At 44.2% G+C, this 21,972-nt stretch overlaps 1 protein-coding gene across 3 annotated transcripts in view; it reads right to left on the bottom strand.

Annotated features, from left to right (window-relative positions):
- The window catches only part of EXOC6 (exocyst complex component 6), an 82,876-nt gene extending 61,252 nt beyond the window's left edge, over positions 1 to 21,624 (bottom strand). For 2 of the 3 annotated variants that reach the window (XM_074155194.1, XM_074155193.1), the window contains exons 1-4: positions 19,427 to 19,521; positions 1,942 to 2,113; positions 602 to 649; positions 392 to 482 (exon numbers count right to left, since the gene is read on the bottom strand). In XM_074155194.1, coding sequence (XP_074011295.1) covers positions 392 to 482; positions 602 to 649; positions 1,942 to 2,113; positions 19,427 to 19,509 — 394 coding nt within the window. In that variant the 5' untranslated portion in view covers positions 19,510 to 19,521. Of the gene's footprint in view, positions 1 to 391; positions 483 to 601; positions 650 to 1,941; positions 2,114 to 19,426; positions 19,522 to 21,402 lie in introns of those variants that run through there. The other variant, XM_074155192.1, reaches the window with a different exon arrangement.
- Positions 21,625 to 21,972: the final 348 nt, after the last annotated feature.

The raw sequence follows: 21,972 nt of genomic DNA, 5'->3' as shown, positions 1-21,972 counted from the left end.
AAAAAGGCTGTAATGACACATAGCTAAAAGTACAACGTTGGAATAGAATCATTTGTATTTTCCCTAGGATTCAAACACTAAAAACCACACTCAAGCAATAAATTCATTGTTTATCTTATTAAAAATATTACTTCATTTAAAGCTGTATGTGGCTACATTGTTTGCATCATTTATACCTGTCTCACTCTCTTCTCATGAAATGGCATAACTGCTCGATCAATATTGTAAGAGACATGGAACCTACATGTTGACATCTTTTTGAAACCCGTTAATTTTTTGGTTAAACTGGATGTTACAGGACCACAACTTAAAAAATAAAATTCTTTTCCATTTTGGCTATTGTGACTTACTTTATTTAATTTGCCATTGTATTTAGCTAGAGGTCACTCACCTGGAAGACACAACTGCAGTTTTTCCACAACTGTTGTAATGTTCCGTTGCTGAACTCTACATCGGATGATTTCCTCTGTTTGGGCTATCACCTTAGAGATTTAAAAAAAAAAAAAAAGAAAAGGAAAGAAAATCACAATTAAATTATGCAAATAAACTTAATTTGCTACAAATATTCATAATGTCCATATAGGAAGCACCATTTTCTCACCTCTTTCCCAGCATCCTGAAGCCTTCGGTTGGTGTCAGTAACTTGGACCTTAAAAATAATTTCACCTTTGTTAGACAAATATGCATATATTGCCCTGATGTGACTGCTCACCCTTGTAATCAGATCATGCTTCATGAGAAACTTAGAACAAAGAAATGCAAATTCAAATTAACTCTACAGCTTGAACTTGAACTTTTGATCGCAAAGGGCTTTTGTTAACTTCAATTACTTATGACAGTTCTTTCTAACAGATTCTGTGGCAAACTTCTCAAATTTACTTGGGATTTTTGAACTTTCCTTGTTTCTGTAGGTCTGTCAAACAATTCAAATCATTGACCCAATTGACCACTGGTCCCTTTTTGATAACCTCAATGAGCTCTATGGGCCATTCATTGTCTGTAAGAAATGGTGATTGCATTTTATGGTAATTAAACATTCATACTTTGCTGAATGCAAACACTGGGTGGTTGATTAACATCAAACGTGGAAATCTCCAAACCACAGCAACATTTTAATGCTGCAGGTGCAGGCAAAGCTCGACCTCAGATTTTCCCACATAGTAAGTGACTCATTAGGTCATCATAATAAGGAAGCACATTCTAGTTTATTAAAAATCTCATTAATTTCTGAACAAAGATGCTCAATGACCTCATTGACGCTGTATTTGGTCTCTTGTTATCTGAATATCCTTTATATAATGCTCTTCTAATCATAACCTCTGATGAACTATGCTCATTCTGTCTGGTGTGCATATTTTGCTCGCAAAAGTGTAAAGAGAGCTAAAAGGGACGGATCTCATAATTCACTATTCTGTGTTCTGATTTGGGAGTAAATCTTAGTTCTCATTTCTAATGAAAACTACTAACTCCACCTATTCTCCTACTCATTATAGAGTAAAGAAAAATTATTTTTCATGCATAATTGCAGTATTTTTATTTTTCTAATCAAGAGTTTCGTTTTTTCTAAGGTCTGATGTGTAAACGCATGATTAGAAAAAGACCTATGCAAGAAATACTAGTTTTACCATTTGTTGTTCTTTACCTTTTGAGAAAGTCTTTAAAAAGGGAAAAATAGTTTTGGTAATGTTTTCTGAAAACATATTTTTTTTAAAAAGTCAGAATTAGACCTAATAAAATATTCAGCTTTGTAAATGTAAGTTACGGGATCAGGCAACACAGCTCTCATCACAAATCCTAAATAATCCACTTTTAAAAAATGACTGCAAACATCAGAGTGTATGTGACAATCACGAAATTCTTGTTCTTCAGTAAGAGTGTCAAGTTCCTTCTTTTAAATGAAAAGACAATGATATATGAAACTCTGAAAAACGAGTTCCTTACCTTTAATTTCTCTGCATCAGCCCTAACTTTAAGAAGTTCTGTAATAGCATCCACAAAGCCCTGATGGTGAAAATTGCACATCTTTTCTATCTCCCTGTCATGGTTACGTATGCAGGCATCTAGTTTTTCCATAAACCTCTGGTGTGCATTTGGTTGGTCATCATATACAGACCTGTTAAACACAAATAAGAAAATAAAAGTAGTACACAAGGATCTTTATTGAAATCTCTCCCTTAAAAAGAAAATAAAAGCATGCAAACTTGATGCTACGGTGGCACCACTTGTGATCCACTCCACCGAAATCAGCATTAAAAGCAAGAGATGGCGCAAAACTGAGAACTGAACCAGCCCTTATGGCATTAATCCAGGTGCTTAACCAGTTACATCATGCTTGACCTGAGCCTCACTGCTCGCTTATTTATGCCCTAATGCTCAAATACGGGTACAAAAGAATCAGTTTCTCTGACCACCTCAAATAGCATGGATCGCTCTTCCATCAAATTCCACTCTTTGCTAAATATGAAGTGCAAACATACGAATCTGGGTTTGTGGTATTGCTAACACCGGAGTTACCCCGGCTGGAGGGTTCCAGCAGGAGGAGCAGAGCCTGGGGAGGCAACCCCTGCTCCCACCTCCTCCTGACCGTCCCAGGGCAAAGCCACCACACACACCTGCCCACCACTGCTGCCTCCACCGCATCCAGCTTTCAGGAAAGGCCAAAATCAGGTCTTTTGGGATCTTTCACTCATTGTTTCAATAGTACACTTACAAACCCCACGCAGGAGACATGACCCCTGGAGCAATCACCGCCGCAGAGGCTGTTGAGCTGCGTCAGATACAGAAAGCTGATGGAAAAATGCTCAAGCGTGAGAGTGAGCACAGGAGACGGGGCAACTGAAAGCTTTACTCTTTGTAACACCTCTTTTCTTGCTTCCTCTGCCAAAGAACTGTGCTTGAAACCAAAGGTATGAAGTCTCCCCAAAAAGGCAAGGCACCGGCAGTTCCAAAATTTGATCAGTAACTTGATACAGCAACAACAGCAGAGACAGGTAGTCTTTGAAGCAGCTTTTCAGATAGAAGCAGCGTGGCAGTACGAGGATGGTACAGTCATACACACACACACACCTTTGTACTGCAAAATACAAGCGTTCAAAAAAAAAATCAGGAGATCAAACATCTTTAAATTGCTCTTTTTAGCCTCTAATTTCCTTTTGTAATTACAAAAGTTTTCTCCAGAATTCCATAAGAAGTTGCTTCAAAAAATAAAAAAATCTTAACATGGGGGAAAAAAAAAAAAAAGGCTGAAGTTCCAATGACCTCAATGTTGCTTGTAGAAGAAGTACAGCCTTAGGTTCAAGACCCAGGCAACAGTGAGTCAAAGCCTCTAAACCTCTTGAGTAGAGAGAAAGTACTTCCCTCCCAGTCTTCTCAGAGAAGTACGACTTCCCATGTTCTTCCAGATCCCGTTTTCTAAGCAGACAGCTGGGCTCTGCCAAGATCTGGGCCCATCGTCACCCCTGCAACAAACCTATAGCCGAGTGTCTGACAAGAACTCTGCCTTTCAAGGAAGAAAAGGGTACAGAAGAGGTTGAAAAGACTCTTGAAACTAGATTCTTCATCCTTTTTCAGTTCCTTTTGACGTTGAGCTATGTGCTCAGAGAAGCAACCTAAGTAAGAGAAATGAGAAAGGCAATAAGCCGTCCTACGTGCCGAAGGACAGGAGCCAACTCCTGACAGCCTGCGCATTGTAAACATTTTCTCAAGAAAAAATCTATTCAAGAAAATATTCCTAGAACATCACCTTTTTGCTGATAATGGGAAAAGGCTATGGTACTGAAAGGCAGGCTCCTTCCTCCAAAGCGCCCAGGGGAAAAGTAGAAGACTATTGCCCCATGAAGTGCTTCACAAAGGGAAAAATACCCCTCACCCTTCCCAGCACCGCAGTGTAAGGAACAAACGTGCGACAGTCGGTCTCTCCCCCTGAGCGTCCCGTCAGACCACCTGAAAAAGGTTCAACAGCTGATGTGCTCCAAAATAGACGGTACAAGCTGGTTACACGAGTGCTGCTCTCCCTCTACCAGAAAAGGGTCAGAGACGTTGGGACCTACAAGGTGGATGTGCAGGGACATCCACCTGTCTCCAGACTACTGTTCCTGGAGAAAAACAAAAGGATTAGGAGGACCAGAGGCATCAGACCATGTCTTCCCAGATACTGGGCATGCAGGAGCTTCCTCTGGATGGGCTGGACTCACCACCTACACTGCACTGGGTGCTAAAGCAATAAACAGAAAAAACGTTCTATTTATCACTGCTTCCTTCAGCCTTTTATGTAAGGGTGGAAGGAGTCTTCAAGTTTAGGTCTTCTTCCAATGTTGTCAAAGGGAAGCGGGAAAGGAATGCCATATCACAAACACATGAGACTTCCATCTGTCGCTGTGTAACAGTCAGTTGTGTAACACAACAGTAAGTGAAAACAGTAGTAAAACACACTAGACCAAACAGACCTGAAATGAGAGCAAGACTGTAAAAAGATGGTGCAAGAACTCCACACTTGGATTTGTCACACCAAACTGTCTGTGGTGGCATGAATCACCGCCTTTTTGGACCTAGACATTGCCCGGTAACTGTGGGGAAGCTGCAGTCCAGCACGGCTGTCCCGATACCTTCTGATCGATTTCAGATCTGCCAACACCAGCAGATGCCGCTACAATACCGAGAGGGAAATAATTTGTCATCAGATTTCTCTTTACGATGTTATCACACAATTCCAGACAACAGAGCCAGAGATTCTGGAGGCGCATACGATGTAGCATAGGCCATACAGTATTCATTGTTACAAAAATCAGCGTTTATTATTTTTTCTCAATATTAAAGCTACTTATACTTCAGCTTAATGATAATAAATAAAATACTGATTGATAATTCTCAGTGGTATTATCACAATATTTACTTCAAAATTGTACAGGGAATAAACGTTTAAAACTGAGGGGGAAGAAATCAATACTGTATACATCCCGACACACTGCCCTAACCACAAGATTACCCTACCTTATTAAAATAATAGTGACTGGTTTTTATGTTCTACGTTGCACTGCTTTCTGTGGGGACACTAATAAAATGGTGATCTGTGATCTAAAACAGTATTTTGATGCTAGAAGTATAAATTCTGTGTTAATTACATATGTAAACAGCTCCATCTTGTGGGAACAATAACAAATCAACCCTCTTCAGCACACTCATGAAAAAAACGAGACAGAACTCCTTACCTTTAAAGAAATACATCATCACAGTATTTAAAAGAAATTCACACTTTGTATCACAGCCCTCTGATCTAGGTGAGAAGCGAGAGGATGAATTAAACAAGATTACTCATGTCCCTAAGACTCTGCTCTCAGCACACCACACACACACACGCTATTTCAGAGGCTTTGGAAGATCCTGACCTAAAGTCCTTCCAAGAGCACTGGTACTGGAGAGAGTCCTGACATCTCTGGCCAGGGACAGAAATCAGGCTTTTTCTCACAACCGCCAACCCAACCAAGGTGATGCACACCTGACCGACCCAGGCAGGAACACCAGGCACAGTACAGTAAGGCTTATTTCTGATACTGAAGCTTATTTTCCATACATACATTTCAGAAATTACCTACACTTACCTAAATAAAGTAATTGCTACCTTTGAATAATTATCTGAAGGTGTACATTTCAACAGAGCACGGCACTGCAGGCAATCCCAACAGCAATGCTGCACGTTTCAGAGTCCGACCCTCAGGCAGACAAATCACCATACTGCAATATCCTGGAGAGAGACACAGAATCCTGAAAGCATCCTATAGCTCGTTCTTTTCAACTACAAGACAAAATCAACAGCATTTGCAACACACACACACAGAGTTCTGCTGGGAAGAGAGTGAGGAAGCAGTAACCCTTCCCGATGCGTTTTTTCAGCAGATGAGCACTACATGCTCTACACGTAGTGTACTAGTACTAGTACTACATGTAGTACTACATACTACGCCTGCCCTAAAAATCTCTCTCTCTCATTTTAAGTTGCTGTCAGTGGGAAGAGTCATAGAAAGGGGCAAACGTGCCTTGGCTGTCGAGAAACTGTATCAGTTGTGCTGGTTTTGGCTGGGATAGAGTTAACGTTCTCCCCAGTAGCTGGCAGGGGGCTGTGCTGGGACCTGTGCCGGCAGCACAGGGGTGTCACAGCCTTTCTGCTCCTCGGCCCATCACTGATGGGCTGGGGGACACAAGGAGTCAGGAGGGGACACAGCCGGGGCAGCTGACCCCAACTGACCACAGGAATATCCCAAACCATACGTCGTGCTCAGTATATAAAGCTGGGGGAAGGAGGAGGAAGGGGGGACATTGGGAGTGATGCCGTTTGTCTCCTCCAGGTCACCGTTAGGCTGATGGAGCCCGGCTCTCCGGGGGATAGCTGGACCCCGGCCTGCGATGGGGAGCCTCGCTTGGCTTCACTTGTGTAACACAGCTTTTGCTCTACATATTAAACTGTCTTTATCTCAACCCACAAGTTTTTTGCCCCTTTTACCCTTCCGATTCTCCCCCCGATGCAAACTGAGCTGGGTGGTGCTCAGTGGCCCGTTGGGGTTAAGCCATGACACACGTGTAATATATCGTGCTTTCAATTTCTGTTTACATCTATCTACTTGTGAATGAAGAACCCCAGGGACCCTATTTGGCTCTACGGGACCCTGAAGTGGACGCCGTTGGTCTGAAAGGCAGCAGAAATCTGAACCGAACGACACGGTCAGTCTGTCTGACAGCTGCTTTCAGCCGGTGGTCTCTACAGCTCCAGAAACCTACAGGCTCCCAGCGGGTGACTCACACCACGAAACCCTGGAGAGGAAGCTCTCTCCGTGAGAGCCTTTAAACTGGGGAAAGAAAAAAAGGAGAAAATGACTGAGGTTGGAGACAGAAGTTTGTACTTCATTTTGGCACAAGGAAGAAAAACACGCACCACAGCACCTTAGTTTCCAGCCCGTGGGGAGAGCTCGCTAAGGAGTGCCTGGTTAGGTACCAGCTCTGCCAGGGATGGCAGGGCAGCACCACTCCACCCCAGCCATGGACACGCAGCACCCACCGAGGACACAGAGCCGGAGGGGGTTTCTGGTAACGCAGGGCAGGTTATTTGTTTGTATTTCCCAGAACTCTGTATATAGACACAGAGACCTTTTTTTCTGACTCATCCCAACAACTGGACAGTATGAGTCACATTAATGCCGGTCTCGGTAAATAGAAGATAGTCCAGGAAGTACTCGAATGAGGGAAATAACGAACTAGGAATAGTCAGAGACAGCTTAACCTAAGGCAGAAAGAGGTCTCAGTCACAGGCTCAATTTTACTGCAATAGGGATATTTTCACCTTGGTCTTTTCTTACCAGCTGGGCTGAAGGGAGAAAGCGAAGCATAAGCAGATTTGAATTCAGGTCTCAATAAAAAAACTAAGGAGAATTTTCAGATATACAACCATTTTCCAATTAAAGACATCAAACAAGGTTACTTTATACCATAAAAAGACTCCCTGAGATTTTTATTTTCAAAACTGAAACACAATACGAAAAAGATGTATTTAAGAGGTCTTATTGACAATTTTTGTGCTTACATGCAAAAATCTATTGAAGCACCAGAGGGCACCAGTCTCTGCACAAAACCACCAGCTGTTGAGTAAGCAAAAAGGCTAACCTCCAGAGAGCTAAAATTCAGCCAAGAATCATAAAACCTAACCTGCCATGAATTCCACCTGATCCCTTACAAAGTAATATACTTCAAAAAATCAATTATCCTCAAGTCATCTGATCCACTGCATAATGACAACTCCATACACACACATTGTAACGCTAAGCCACTGCCACAGATCTCCTCACAAATGGTTACAGTGCCCTTCAAAAATATATTTCTGCTGTCATTTCACGTACATATTTTCTGTGCATGCAGACAGGATACCTGTCATTAAATGCCTATGTGCAAATGGGATTAAAAGAGCATTAGCATTACACAAAGGAGGGAAGTAAAAAGTTACAGGCTAAAAAATATCCTAAGCCCAGAAATACATTTAATACATTGACCAAACTACTGGAAACGCAGGCAAAGGAACTGCACATGGACCAGTAAGTGTAAAAGGAGAGGAGCCTAAAAATACTTTTTGAGAGTTCAGCAAATACCCCACGTTTGGTTTTTCCCTCCTCATCCCCAGTCTTCACGTCTACATCATCTTCCCACTAGAAAATGAGAATAATCAGAAACCTGAACACAGCTTCCACTGTAACCTACTTGGTGGGAGTTTAGCATGGAAAAGGGGATTGCAAGAGTAATCAGAATAAGAACTGAAGTAATTTTGTCCCTTATATCCATGGCAATAGCTGTAACTTTTCAATGGTAAGCAGAACTGCTCAGGTACTCAGGGTTCAAGCAAAAATTAACTTGAAGAGTTTATTTTATTAAAAATAAAAGCTCCATACTTTCATAAGAAAATAACGATTCAGAAGATAATATGAATTCCTGGCTGGTGATAAACAACTGTCAATTAAAAATCATTACTAAAACAGTCCATTAGATAAGGAAAAAAGTAATATTTAACAACTCCCTTTTGGGTGTTTAAAAAGTCTATTATTTCTTCAAGGTTTGGGGGTTTGTTTTCTTGTGTGTGGGTTTGGTTATTTAAATGGGCAATGACTCAATTTTTAATTGTGCCCCATATTCAGGAGAAACATCTCTGAGCTTATGGAGCATTACTACGGATTTCCAGAATGAACAATTCTCCTCCTAGTAATTATTTATAATAATAGGTTCTAACAGCAGCAAAGATTCTTAAAACAGGTCATCTATTTAAAAAATAGCAAAAAAAAAAAAAAAAAAAGTCAGAAAATAGTGAAAAAAATACCCATCTTTTCACAGGGCACAGTAGCTCCTCACTAAGGACCTGCCACCTTCCACCATTTTCACATGCTCCCAACCCATCCGGCTCTGTCCTGTTTCTAGGACGAATTGCAGGTTCCCCACCCCTGCCTGCATTGCCACAAAGTCTTTCATTTCCTGATTACAAAAGACGTGTGAAGCAATTAAAAACTGTATACACACATTCCTTACAGGGTACTGATAATCGCTCGGTAAGTGCCCATCAGTTACATCTCCGTGAGTGCAGTGACGGTGACAGGAATTACACCTATCTGCTCAATGGTTGTACAGGTTTGACATGGAAAGTCAGCCTGACCACGCAACTTCTGAACTGCAAGGGATGCCAGAAAAAAGACTCATTTGTAAAGCTTCAGATTTGGCATTGTGTGAAAAATAAATTTTTAACCCATCACTTTGATCAGTTAAACCAGATCACAAAAAAAAAAAAGAATACAATTTTCATCCCATTTTTCGAAGTAATATTTAAAACACACACACAAACAAACCAAGTCTCAAGTGAAGAAACTGTTTGTTCTCTCCCTCCATTTCTCATTTGATTAAAGAAAAAAGAGATTGAAGTTATAAACTAATATTTTCAATTCAAATTTGTACAATGAGCTCAGTGAGATCAATGCAAGCACAAAAAACTGACCATGCAAATTAAGACTCTGCCTTTAAAAAAGACCTGTCATTGTGACTGCCACCATCCCTAACCACGACACTCTATCAAACACTCCATTTAAGTTGCCTTTTCACAGGAAACACTGCAGAAACTTCCTTTGTCTTACAATACACAAAGATATTTTCTGTTTACACAAACTGCAAACTTTGTCAGGATTTTTCCATGGAGTAATTTCATATAGGTTTCTGCATACACCCTAAAAGGCTTTATAAAATAACGTCCAGGTGTTTCCTGTAATTCAACTGGAGTTACGGTAATAAGCACATTTCTTAAAACCTTTCTATGCCAGGCGCTACCTGGGGTCCAGCTCTGCCGTCCTTATTCATGATTCCATCTCAGCCCCCCACTGAAAAGACTGCATTACGTGCCAGAACAACATACAACTCGAGCTACGGCTGAATCACAGAAAAGATTTTATTCGTTCTGATTTAGCTGTTACGCTTTCTGTGCCCAGTTTTCCTGGATGTGCCGTTTCTGTGAATTGTTCTCACTAATAGCATCCTGTTTCTATGCGCAGGAAAGGGCTGAGCAGGGCTTGTCAGTGACCATTGCTTCCGATGAGCCGGGTCCCTGCCCTGGAACGACAACGGCCACTGTCCCTGCCGGGCCAGCGATGGACCGTGCCAGCGATGCTCGTGGGCATCCCTGCAGCAACGCCAGAGCAGATAATCAGCAAACCCACATTTGCAACTGGCGATGGATAAGCGTGGACCAGCGATGGACTGGCGATGGACCGCACCGGCAATGCTCGTGGGCATCCCTGCAGCAACATGGGAGCGGATAATCAGCAAACCCAGATTTGCAACCGGCTTCCTCCTTCCTGTTTTCACACTGCTGACCAAGGAGATGCCTCTTCCTGCCGAGCCTTTGTGCGACTTACTGGTGTATGAAGCAAGAAACTGAAAAACAAGTGCTGCACTGCTTTTTTTTTTTTTTTTAAATTTGTTTGTAATAGTAGCTAAAAAGACAGCAAAGAAAACACCAGCTTCAGTCACTTTGGTATCACGAAAATATCTATCGCCATGTTACAAACTGCCCAGTTTGGCCGTCTCGCGTACCTGAATGGATACAGCAGACATAGTTGGAACCTATGTCATTTCACAGAAAATAAAATAAGAAAATGAAGTCCATATAGCAATATTCTTATCTTCCCTTAACATTTCCACAGACTGTAACATAAATTGTTCCATTTCATGAGCAATGGACTCACCTATAAATGAAATTGTGAGTTTCTAAGTTCTTCTTAAAGATTTGATCAGATTTCTATTACACATGTCCCAGAAATAATTAGTCATCTATTAAAACCTATAGCTAATCTGTCTTCTTTATCTGGGGCACTTTAGACATAATCTTCAAGATAAATACGTACCAATTGTTTCTGTAGAGTCTTCACCAGACATATGAAAGTAGAACAGAACATTTAATGTCACAAATATCTAAGTTACTTATTTCAATAGGCTTTGAATACCAACACTAAAATATGTAAATATATTATTTTAGAAATCAAGAAGTTTTGGGTTAAATAAAATATCCAATAATTAAAAAGTTACAAAGCCAATTGGATTAAGGTGTATTCTGTTCAATACAAATCAAACCAAATAATTCTTTGACGTGTCAAATTCCTCTGCAAACACATAACCAAAGCATATATTTTCCGATAATTCTGTGTGATTAATTTTTGTTACCTCTATGAACTCACAAAACCTATACATAGAAAGCAGTGTATTTTTCTCATGCAAATCAACAGCCTGTACTATATATCCTTTGCACATGCACATCTCCCAGGATGACTGAAGAGAATCAAAGATGACTTTCAAAAAAGTCTGGTTTTAATTCAAAAGTCCAACTAAAACTAACTCACAGTGTTTTTCTCTGTTGGGAAGCAATTAACAGTGTTGAAGCAATTGACTTCCACTACTCTCTGTTACCTCACTCCAGTCCTCTCCCTGCTCGATAAACAAGCTAAGCAGCAGAAAATCCATTGATGCCTCAGGTGCGGGTGACGCTGCAGCACGGCACCGGAACTCCCCGTTCCTAGAGGCGGCGGCAGGCACCAGCTGCCCGGTTACCTTTTCCTAAGTTTGTGAAACAAAACAGAACCAACATACAGTACAAAACAATACCAATTGTGTTACTTTTATGTTGAAATGGACTGCGAAGAGAAAGCTGCCCGGCTGAAATCAGGGGGGCAGAGATCCCTCGGTGGCTCCGCGCCGGAGGAGGTGTGCAGGCTGTGACATTCCCCGGGGAACAGCCGACAGCAGCAACACCCGTACGCTGAGCAGAAAGCTCAGAACGAACCTGACGCTGAAAGTTTAAACGCTTCTTTTTGAAGTTACAATGTCTCATAAGTACCCTCCAGGTACACACACTGCAGTATATGCGTTATTAATTTTGTATTACCCCGGTTCATGGGAGAATTGCAAGTTACACTCGCTGCAGTTTCACAAGCAAGTTACTTTCTCGGAGACATAGTGAAAACCCCACTCACAGCAGTGACACCTGAACACCTTTCTCATGTGATAACAAAACAGGTCCCTAGCGCAGAACTGTTCACTGACATCTTTGAGGTCCTCTCTCTCAAACCCCAAGTCTGATGCCCTCTAAAACCTGCTTCTTTCCTTGTAACACCTCCGTGGGCGATCCAGTCCCTGCTGGTTTGGTGTTGCTGGGACAGGCTGAGGTGCAGGAAGGGCTCCAGCAGAGATCATGAACTCCTGCCTGCAGGGGACACGGGACACAGTTTGTCAGGCACACAAATGATCCTGCAGACACAGCCGAGGAAGAGAGGCACCGCTGAGCACACCGTAAGCTGAGCATCTAACTGAACACATGTCACTGTTACACCAAGGTCTGTGGTGACAGGGATTTGGTTTGGGCATTTCAACCATCACCAGGGAATAGCCAGAAAGACTGGCAGCAGCTGGATTTTGTAACTAGCCACAGCAAGCCCTTCAGCAAGATAAAATCTGATGTGATTACCTGACGCTGTTGCAAAGCTAGGGTGATGTTTTTGAATGAGTCAGTACCTGGTAGTTCACTACAACCCATAGAAATAGTTTCCTATTTGCAAACCCATTCCTGGCATTATCTTAGAAGCGTTATTTTAGAAATACCAATCCTCATAGATTTTTATGAGCTCACTTTAGTAGTATAACCCACAAAACGCAACATGACAGAACTCGCTTAACTGCAGTTGCCGTAATTTCAGCCTTGTATGTGCAAATGCTCTAGCGCTTAGAGGTCAAAGCCAGGCTGATGTTTAACTGGATTATGCTGAGGCTCCTCAGGCAGACACCTGTACTGAGGAAACGGCAAAGTCTGGGAGCAATGGCTCAGCAGCGTGCACAGAAAGCTTGAGTACAGTGTATGCTGTCGGCTTCCCCAAAAATCTGCAAGAAAGTACCACGTGACTGGCATTTGAGAAGGATGAAAAATTACGCATTTCCTATGCATATGGCAGGTCCAAAATCTGGGTCAACAGACACTAAATAAAATCAGCTTGAGGTATAAATCAATGAAGAAATGACATGAATAACAACTGAGTTTCCTGAATTTGACTGATGTAACAGCGAATAAGCCATTTGCATGATGAAAAGGGTAAATGTAGGTGAGACACAATGACACAAACTGCACGAACCACCTATCAAGTACACTATTCTGGGTCTCTCGGCAGATGATCCCTCTATTTTAAAAGCTTTAATGTATTTTGAAACATCTTTCCTAAACAGGGGAACAATTTCAAGCTCTTTGGTAATCCTTGTGAAATTGGAGAGAGCTATTTCAGAAGTATTCTTCACACAGGTTATTAGTTGGGTTAAAGCTTCACTTGGCACTTGCCCATTTGGAAAACACTGCAAGAACTGAGTCAGAAGCTGATGCGTGAACACTTAAAAAGATCAAGATAACCTGATTTGCAGACACATATTTCATGACAAACTTAATCAGCATCGAACCTAAAGATTTTTTGCAGACAAGAAAAATGCAGTGCAGATACGAATATCCACAAGGTTTCAGGCTTTATAAAAGTACTACGTTGAAACTTGCAGCAATGGAAGCGAATCCTCACCACCTTCTAAAATACTTTTTGCCACCAATGGCAAATATGCCTGAAGTTTCAGGCTAGGCTACAGAAAAATCAGAACTGCAGTTCTGCTGCTGAATATATAAATGCCAGATTAATCAGTCTACAGCACGCACTCTTCGTATGCTGTTTTGACTCTGTGGAATGACCTAGCAATTAAAAAATATTGCTCCTTCATAGCAATGTACATGGAGATAGACCTGCTCACAGAGACAGGTGCTTTGTCTGGCTGTTGCCTAAATACTCAGAACATCATAAAATCCTGCACCAGGTAGCAAAACCTGCAACCGCCTCTCCAGCCCAGCCTCTGGTTTTTCAGGATACACGTCTCAGGGACCAGGCCATTCTCCTCACTCTGTAGCAACCCAGCTGCAAAACAGGAGTTAGCTGTTATAACAAAGATAAACTGATACACAAATACACATCACAGTACACTCTGTGACCTGATCCAAAAGAGACCACAGCTAACACACAGGGAACTTCTAGTTCCTTTGGGCTACTTTTTAACTTCAGTCTGAAAGGGAACCAGAAATGCAACACATTAACTTGAAAACTGAGCAGGGCTTGAAGACAGACCAATAATGAAGACAGAGAGTACTGATTTTCAAACCATAAAAATAGCTTACAATATTGTAAAGCATTATCATACTATTTGAAATTTAAATACATGATCAAAACATTTCAATTCTGATTCAAGGCATTCGTTGACGATCTCAAGAGTCCTCTTACATTTGCTCTATATTTAAAACAAGACTAAGCTATAGGTAAAAATGCGAATTGCTGGCTCACGTTCCAAAACCAAAACAATGGAAACACAGAAAAATGCTTTTACGCAATCATACCTGACAACTGAGACCACAGGGCAAAAATGAGGGCAACCACATTTTGTTGTTGGGTAACCACATCACGGAGTCCAGCAGCCCAGAGGCGAGCGCTCAGGAAAACGTTCCCAGCCTGTGACCATGTTAATGTCGAACCGTCGTCCCCCATCCACGGAAGCCACTCACACCGCCTGTGCCATTGCTCACTATCTGTTATGCTTGAAGATACTGAATCATACAACTAAATCATGCTGGCTAGTAACAATAGTGTGCACTTTCAGTAAAACACGTTACATCGAGGCATCAGAGCATCCTGTCGTATTCCAAAGGGTATTTTAGGCACTTTGTTCACTTGGGCTTTGGACAGGCCCCCCCAGCAGATACAAGAATATCTCAAAATGACAAATCATGGCCCCCCAGTCTGGGCAGAGCATCTGCAGTTGCAAAGTGTACCACAACTCAGTAAAAGCAACAGAATTAGTCTCTCACTCCATAGTTCCACCTCTGAATTTTCTTGGAAACCTTGATCAGCAAAGGACCAAACAGTCTTGCTTGGACCACTGTTGCTGCCTTCGCTTCCTCCATTTATTCCTGCCTCACTGAAGTGTGCCTTTTACCTTCAGTTTTTTGCAGCACAAGGACAGAAGCTCAGGATGAACAGTTATCGGTAGCTTCTATCACGTGTCCCATACTCATTTATGAGGCTTACAGCAAATCTACATCCTTACTCCAAACCCCGTCCGACCTAGATGAGACAAAAGCAGCACCACACAGAAGTGACTTTGCTTTGCAGGGGGGTGGCTCGGTGCCACCTTCACCAGCGCGATGCCGTCCTGGGCAAGTGTAAGGGCACTGCACGTATTGAGCATCCGACAGAAATGCATCAGCCCAACGGCGCTTGGCGTGACTCCCGCAGCCAGAGACAACGTGCCAGTGAGACCTCTTCATAAGGAGCCTGCTAACAATGCTGCAAAGAAGCTTCATGGCAGGCACAACTTAACAGCACCCCAGAAGATGCTCTAACATCTACAAGGCAACAGCTTGGTGATGACAGATTTCACGAGCGGAGGAACAGAGAAGTTGCTTAAAAGCATTTTTACACTGACTTTTAGGAGCACTTTCTAGGCTGCGACTGTGGGTGAAAGCCACAGAGTACACCCCACCTAGAGACACACCAACAGACACAGCACCTCCTCATCAGCTTCACCTGCGCTACAGAACTGCCAGCATTGACTCCCCCGTGATTTTTAAATTTTTTTTTAGTTTTGTACTAGTTGTTTAGTCAACTGGTGGTGGGCATGGAGGTACTCCTCCAACAGGCTGTGCAGGGGGAGCACAGAGCACCACGGACTCGGCAAGGCAAAGCTCATGAGATGAAGTGTTCAGGAAAAGTCTTCCACGTGCTCACACAATACATTTCCCAGTGAGGGTTTCAGAGTTAATTCATTTATTTTGAGATGGATATGGGAATCGCATTTCTTTCTTTTCGTCTTTTTCCTTTTCCTTTATAAAGATTATAAATGCGATGACAACTCTCCCTGGTTTTGCAAAGCCCAACAGTACGTGTATGACATGAATTATAAGATATTAACACACTATATAAGAAGGTGAGAGTGACGAGCCTTTAACAGGTGTTGTCATTAATCCCATTTAGTTAGCCATTAAAGCTGGAAAGATGTTGATTAAGTTACACAGTCTGCTGAAAAAAAAAATAATCCTGGCCTGCTATATACACAGTCTGCCCGTTTAATGAAAGGCACCTTATACAGTTGATTTAAGGCTCCTTTATAATGATTCAGTCTGTGTCACTAAATTTAGAGGTGCACATTAAATACCAGCAATTTTAAATCAATAAATTCATCCACTTAAATTTTAAAAGAAAATTAATTTTATCAAATACTTTACAAATTAATTTAATCAAATACAATCTCTTCATTTTATATTTCTTGAGATGCAGAGCAACCTTTAGGAGCTAACTTACTCCCTTAAATAGTAAATACACCCAATTGTTCCAGCTGTACCTTGATTCCTCCTACAAAGGACCTGCGTTTCACATCCCTGTACATGGGTGGATCTCAGTACTAGAAAATCACCTGCAGGGTCAGCCTGTATGTTGTTCCTTACCTGTAAATTAGACACAAACCCATTCCATATCAATATACGCTATTGTTCTTTATACCATAAGCACGAGTGCTGCCGCTCTCCCCGCAGGGCAGGAACCAGCACCCCAGCAGAGGCATCAAACCAGCAAACAAAACACTGAGCAAGAGCATAAACGGGTTTCCATGGAATCTACGGACAGTCCAAGTACGTAGATTCCACGGAATAAAAAAAAATTATACTTCCTTTGTGAAGCATGGATGCATAAGGAAGATATTAAGATCTTGATATGAGCAATTCAGGATAAGTTAGATCTTGTGCACCCCACAGTCTTCGGCATGTAGCATGACCTCATGCTTCTTACCTGAACCGCTCACCTCAAGCCCTTCCTCGTGTGCTGCTACTGAAGTAGGTATGTCGGTACGTTATTTCATGTCATGATGCTATAAATATTTTCCCAGCATTACAGACCACAGATTACAAAAATATTCCATTTCACATAATGAAATTAATGTAATTTCAGTCATTACATGAGACAACTGGCACGAACGGCTTCCACAGCTGGAAACTGATGGATGGTTTTATGCTGTGGCCTTATGCAACTGCATGTAGAATTGCTCAACTCATTTCTTTGATTTATACTGTTCAGCAAGTAAAACCTAGATCTCGTGCAGAAAATAATGTTCTATTTTACTTCCACGCTTTTGTTCATTGAAATAGATCTTGAAATTAGACGGGATTTTAGACTTCTAGTTCCACACAGCAATTCACAAATTTTAACAGGCATAGCCAAACAGGCAGCTATAGTTTTGATTTTAAATGCTGCTCTTCTTATAAAGTAACAGCGTATTTCTGTGACATTGGCCGGGCTTCTTTCAAAACATTCAGTGAGGTGTAACCATTCTTCAGCCTCTTTTTTTTAAATTTTATTTGTAAATGAACGCTAAAGGTTAAATCAGACCAACGTGCGCTTCTTTTCTAAAAATTTTGGAAGTCAGCAATGCAAAACTCTCCTTCTGAACAGTCAGTAAAATAACAAGGTAGATAAGATAGATGAGATACAAATGGAAAAAGGAAGGACAGGAACATGCAAAGAGTTTAAGAAACTAAATGTTCATATTTATAAAAACTTTGACACATTTTAAATGTTCTATATTGTCCCTTCCCCCTTTTACATCCCTCCCCATCCACACCTGTGGTCTCCAACATGCCGTGCGGCCCGATTCTCTGTGTGTCCTTTACATAGTTTCCTCTGACAGAAGCTCTATACTGCAGATAGCAGCGAAACTGCAATTATATTTATTATTTTGTAGCTAAGATTTTTGTTTTGGTGCATTTTTGGCAGACATCAGCTCCAACCTGCCTAGGCTTGTTAGCTGAAACACGGCTGAGCTGCCCCCAGGGACAACTCAAGTCTGAAAGCATCTCAGCTACCTTCTCTCAACCTGAGCTCACACATCCTCAGAGGTGAAGCTCCTTGCAACGCTCAGCTTCGACACCTCCACGCTGTACTCCCAACACTGGCTGGGTTTAAACAACAGCAAGGGGAGATCAGAGCACAGTTTGCTCCGAGCCGGCCTCCAAGAGCAGGCTGACCCCACAAGCAGTCCCCGCATGATGTCTGGGCCACCCCACCACGCTCCCCATCTGGGCTCTTTGGGGACTGATTAGCCCCAGCCTCGCACAAATGGGAGGACCCGCTGCAGACATAAGCAGACAACTACAAAATCATCTGCTGCGAGGTGCTAAGCGACCCACTGCACGTGCAACGTACACCTCTCTTCCATCAGCTCTCGGCACCGGGTTCCCCATCCCGGTACCCCGCGTTCCAACCACACAAACCGCCCTTTCCAGCTCCCTGCACACAGGCTCTATGCATCTTCCCAAAGAGATATCGTGCAAATTCACAGTTTGGCTACTGTTCGTGCTTCAGACGTCTCTAGGCAAGGAAGCATCAGCAGAGCTCCGGGACGAAGATCCCCGTTCCTCCGTACCCCAAGCCACCCCCTCCAGGCCCTGCCCTTCTCTCCCCCACTCAAACTGAAGGGCACCCACACGCTTCTCTCTAGCACGAAAGATTAAGCAAAACCTTTTCTTCCACACGCAGGCTACGCCATTTGGCAGTATGTAGAATTGGAGGGAAAAGGGAAAAAAAAAAGCCCCTAGAGTCACATCATTTCAAAAATACTCTGAACGCCATCACATCTCCAGCAGGAACCCACCGCGCAGCTTTCAGGCCGCACCAGCACAGGCTGCGGGCAGGAGCCCCGCAGTCACGGGGGCAAACCCACCCACAGCACGGTGCCGGCCCGTGCCCAGCCAGAACCCGGGGGCACGGGCGCAGCCCGGGAGACCGGACAGGAGCCCGCCCCGCCCGGGCGACGGCGGGGCCGGCAGCGGCTCGGGGCGGGCCCAACCCCGGCGGAACCCGGGCATCGCCCCGCGTCCCCGACAGACAATGGCAGAGGGAGGCCAGCCCGGGGCCGGGGGTACGGCCGCAGCCTCCGCTCGGCCCCCTTCTCTGTCAGCACCGCCGGCCCGGGGGTGACAGCCGCCCGCGGCCGGCCCGGCCCCGCTATCTGCCCCTTCTCCCCCCACCACCCCGCGGGCGGCCGGGGCGCGGCGCCCCTACAGGGCCCGAGGGCGCGACGCCCCGCGGAGGCCTGACCGCTGCCCCTCGCTCCGGGCCCAGAGCGGCGGCTCCGGCCGGCGGCGCTGCGGGCGGCCCCGCGCTGTCTCTGGGGAGGAGCTGTCAGAAAGCGCGGCCGGGTCGGGCCGGGCCGGGCCGCGCCGAGGCTCCCCGGGCGGGCGAGCGGGCCCGGCGGGGCGGGGAGACCCTGTCCCGCCGTCGGCGCCGCGGCCCCCGCCGCCCCTCACCTCAGGGTGGGTCCCACGCAGGCCGTGTCGGTGCTCTCGATCTCCTGCAGGATCCGATCATGCTCCGGGAGACTCTCCGCCATCTTGGATGGGAGGGACCCGGCGGCCGCGCCGCTGCGGGAGGCGCCGGGGAGGGACCGAGGGCGGAGGCGGCCGCGGAGCAGGGCGGGGGGGCAGCGGGAGCCGCCGGGGAGGGCTTCCCGCCGCGGAGGGTGGCCGGGGGGAGCGGGTGGCACCGGGCCGCGGCCGCCCGGTTCGCCCCTTGTGAGGGGCTGGGCTGTGCCGCGGGCGGCCAGGGAGCCCGGCAAAGCCCCTCCGTCCCCCGGGCGGCTCCGGGCGCTGTTGCCCAGTAGAGACAAACCCGACCTTTTCGTCCGGGCTGGTTCTGTTTTGTTTCTTGGGGTGTTTTTTTAAAAATTGTATTTTTTTTTTTTTTTTTTTTTTTTGCTTTTAACCTCTGCCGCCGGTCGGGCCGTGGCGGCCCCGGCCCGGGGGGGGTCTCTGGGGCCAGGTGGCCGCAGGGGTCTCGCCCTCCTGCGGGGGACAGAAAACTGGGGAATCGGGGTGAAAAACAGGACAACCGAAGAGCGCACCTTTTTGTGCATGGGCTTGGCTGCGTTTCACTAGAACCTGGCATGGTGCTTCCTCGTGCCCTCCAGCGCCCGCACGGCAAATGAAGGAGGAATAGCCCGTTTTCTATTTGAATTATACACTTTGTGGTTTGTGGCCAAAGATGAGCTAGTCCTTGGGTTTTGCATGCTCAGGAGACAGGATACACCTGCGTTCTGCACCCAAGCGGGAAGCCACTGTCAAGAAATAGGCCCGAAACGTGAAACTTCAGGGCAATGGGTGGCCGCTTCTCCAGCGAGGGGCTGGCAGCGGTTTGTGGCTGTGAACTCATCAAGGTGTAGGCACCAGCCAGCCACGACACCTTCCCTCCTCACTGCCATCACCCCGGGCTTCTCCTGCCCCGCTGCAGCTGGTTAATGAATAGCACTGAACGCTGTGCACACCGTGTCTGCGCTTGTGGTTCTGTCGTATTCGGTGTTGATTCAGATGAAGTTATTGATGGCACCTACTAAATCAAGGAGGACTATTCCAAATGCAGACAAGTACCTACAAAGCGCACGCTGCAGAAGGAAAACAGGAAAAGTCCTACAGGCTACCGCTGCAGTAGCATTTCCTCCAAGAAATCACTCAAATGCAGTCACAGTCTTTCCATGTTCCTCTTTCTTTCCATCACCAAACTACTGAACTGATAGATTGACACATACATTTTCCAGGGTAAATGAAATTTTCTTTCTTTAGACTGATAGTCACTGCAACCTGATGCCTGCGGGGCCAGGCAGGCTATTTTTAACACTCTGCTGCAGATACTGACAATATACTTAAACACATAACATCATAATGGTGTGTGTATTACTTTTTTCTAGGGACAAATATGCAGAGGAAATTTTTTTTCAGTTGCACTTTTACCATTAAACAGTTTCTATAAGCTGCAAATGAAAAAAATAATAAAATTTTCAGACATTTCGGAATATCAACAGTAAAACCTTAAGTAGTTGTGGTTTTAGTGATTGAGAGGCTGAATTTATTAAAAATCTTAGAATAAGCAGCAATTAATTCTTTAAAAATGTAGCTATTAACATCAAACTAAAACCACTGCCACACAAAAGAGCAATTTTCCCCTTGTTTTCATGTCTAAGAGTAATTTCTTTCTTCGCAGAGAACCTGCAGCCAGCCTTCACTAACAGATAGCTGTGTCCTGGTGAAAAGAAGGAGCTGAGTAGGTGACCTTGGTTTGTATTTTTTCATTTAAGGCCAATCACACTAAAATTACGTTCAATTTTCCTGTAGATTTCAGGGTCAGGAAAACCCTGAAAAAAGTTTCTAATCTAGTGGGCCGACTAAAGAGCAGGTAGAAGAATGGAACAAACCCGTCATGAACAGTATAATATTATCCAAAGGATGCATACCTTAAGGTGGTTCCAAGCGGCAGCTCAAAGGACTGGATCTCAGCAAGGGCATTTTCGTATATCTGATCTTTGTTTTCTTCTGGGTACAATTCTGACTTGCTTTTCCTGGCCATAGATTAGCACAGAACTAGTCTAACCTTAGGAGAGGACTTTTATTCTGGTTATTATCGTTGACTAAGTGACTCCATAGTCAGCAAAACCCAGCGTGAAAAAACCGATCCTGCACGAACCTCGTGACTGCGAGGACTTTGTGTCCAAGAATGGAGCACAGCTGCTGCTCTCCTGCCTGCGGGTATCCTCTGCCTCCTACACAGTGCCCGGGCCTGCACCGCCTTTTTTCTGCGCGCCTCTGATTTATCTGTCTTAGCAGGAAATTTACTGGCAAAAATAATACTTGTACATCCTTTTAATAGCTCACCAGTAATAAATATTGATCCTGAAATTCAATCAGCTTGAAAACACAATTTTAAAGTAATTTCAGACGCTAGAGATCAATGCTCAATTTGCCTGTTAAGTTTTATGAGATTAAAAATCTATTTTTTAAAAAATACTGTATTTTTCCTTTTGCGG

Source organism: Numenius arquata, chromosome 10 (assembly GCF_964106895.1).
Source record: "Numenius arquata chromosome 10, bNumArq3.hap1.1, whole genome shotgun sequence".
In the NCBI taxonomy this organism is placed as follows: Eukaryota; Metazoa; Chordata; class Aves; order Charadriiformes; family Scolopacidae; genus Numenius; species Numenius arquata.
This window is presented reverse-complemented; position numbering and strand designations above follow the sequence as displayed.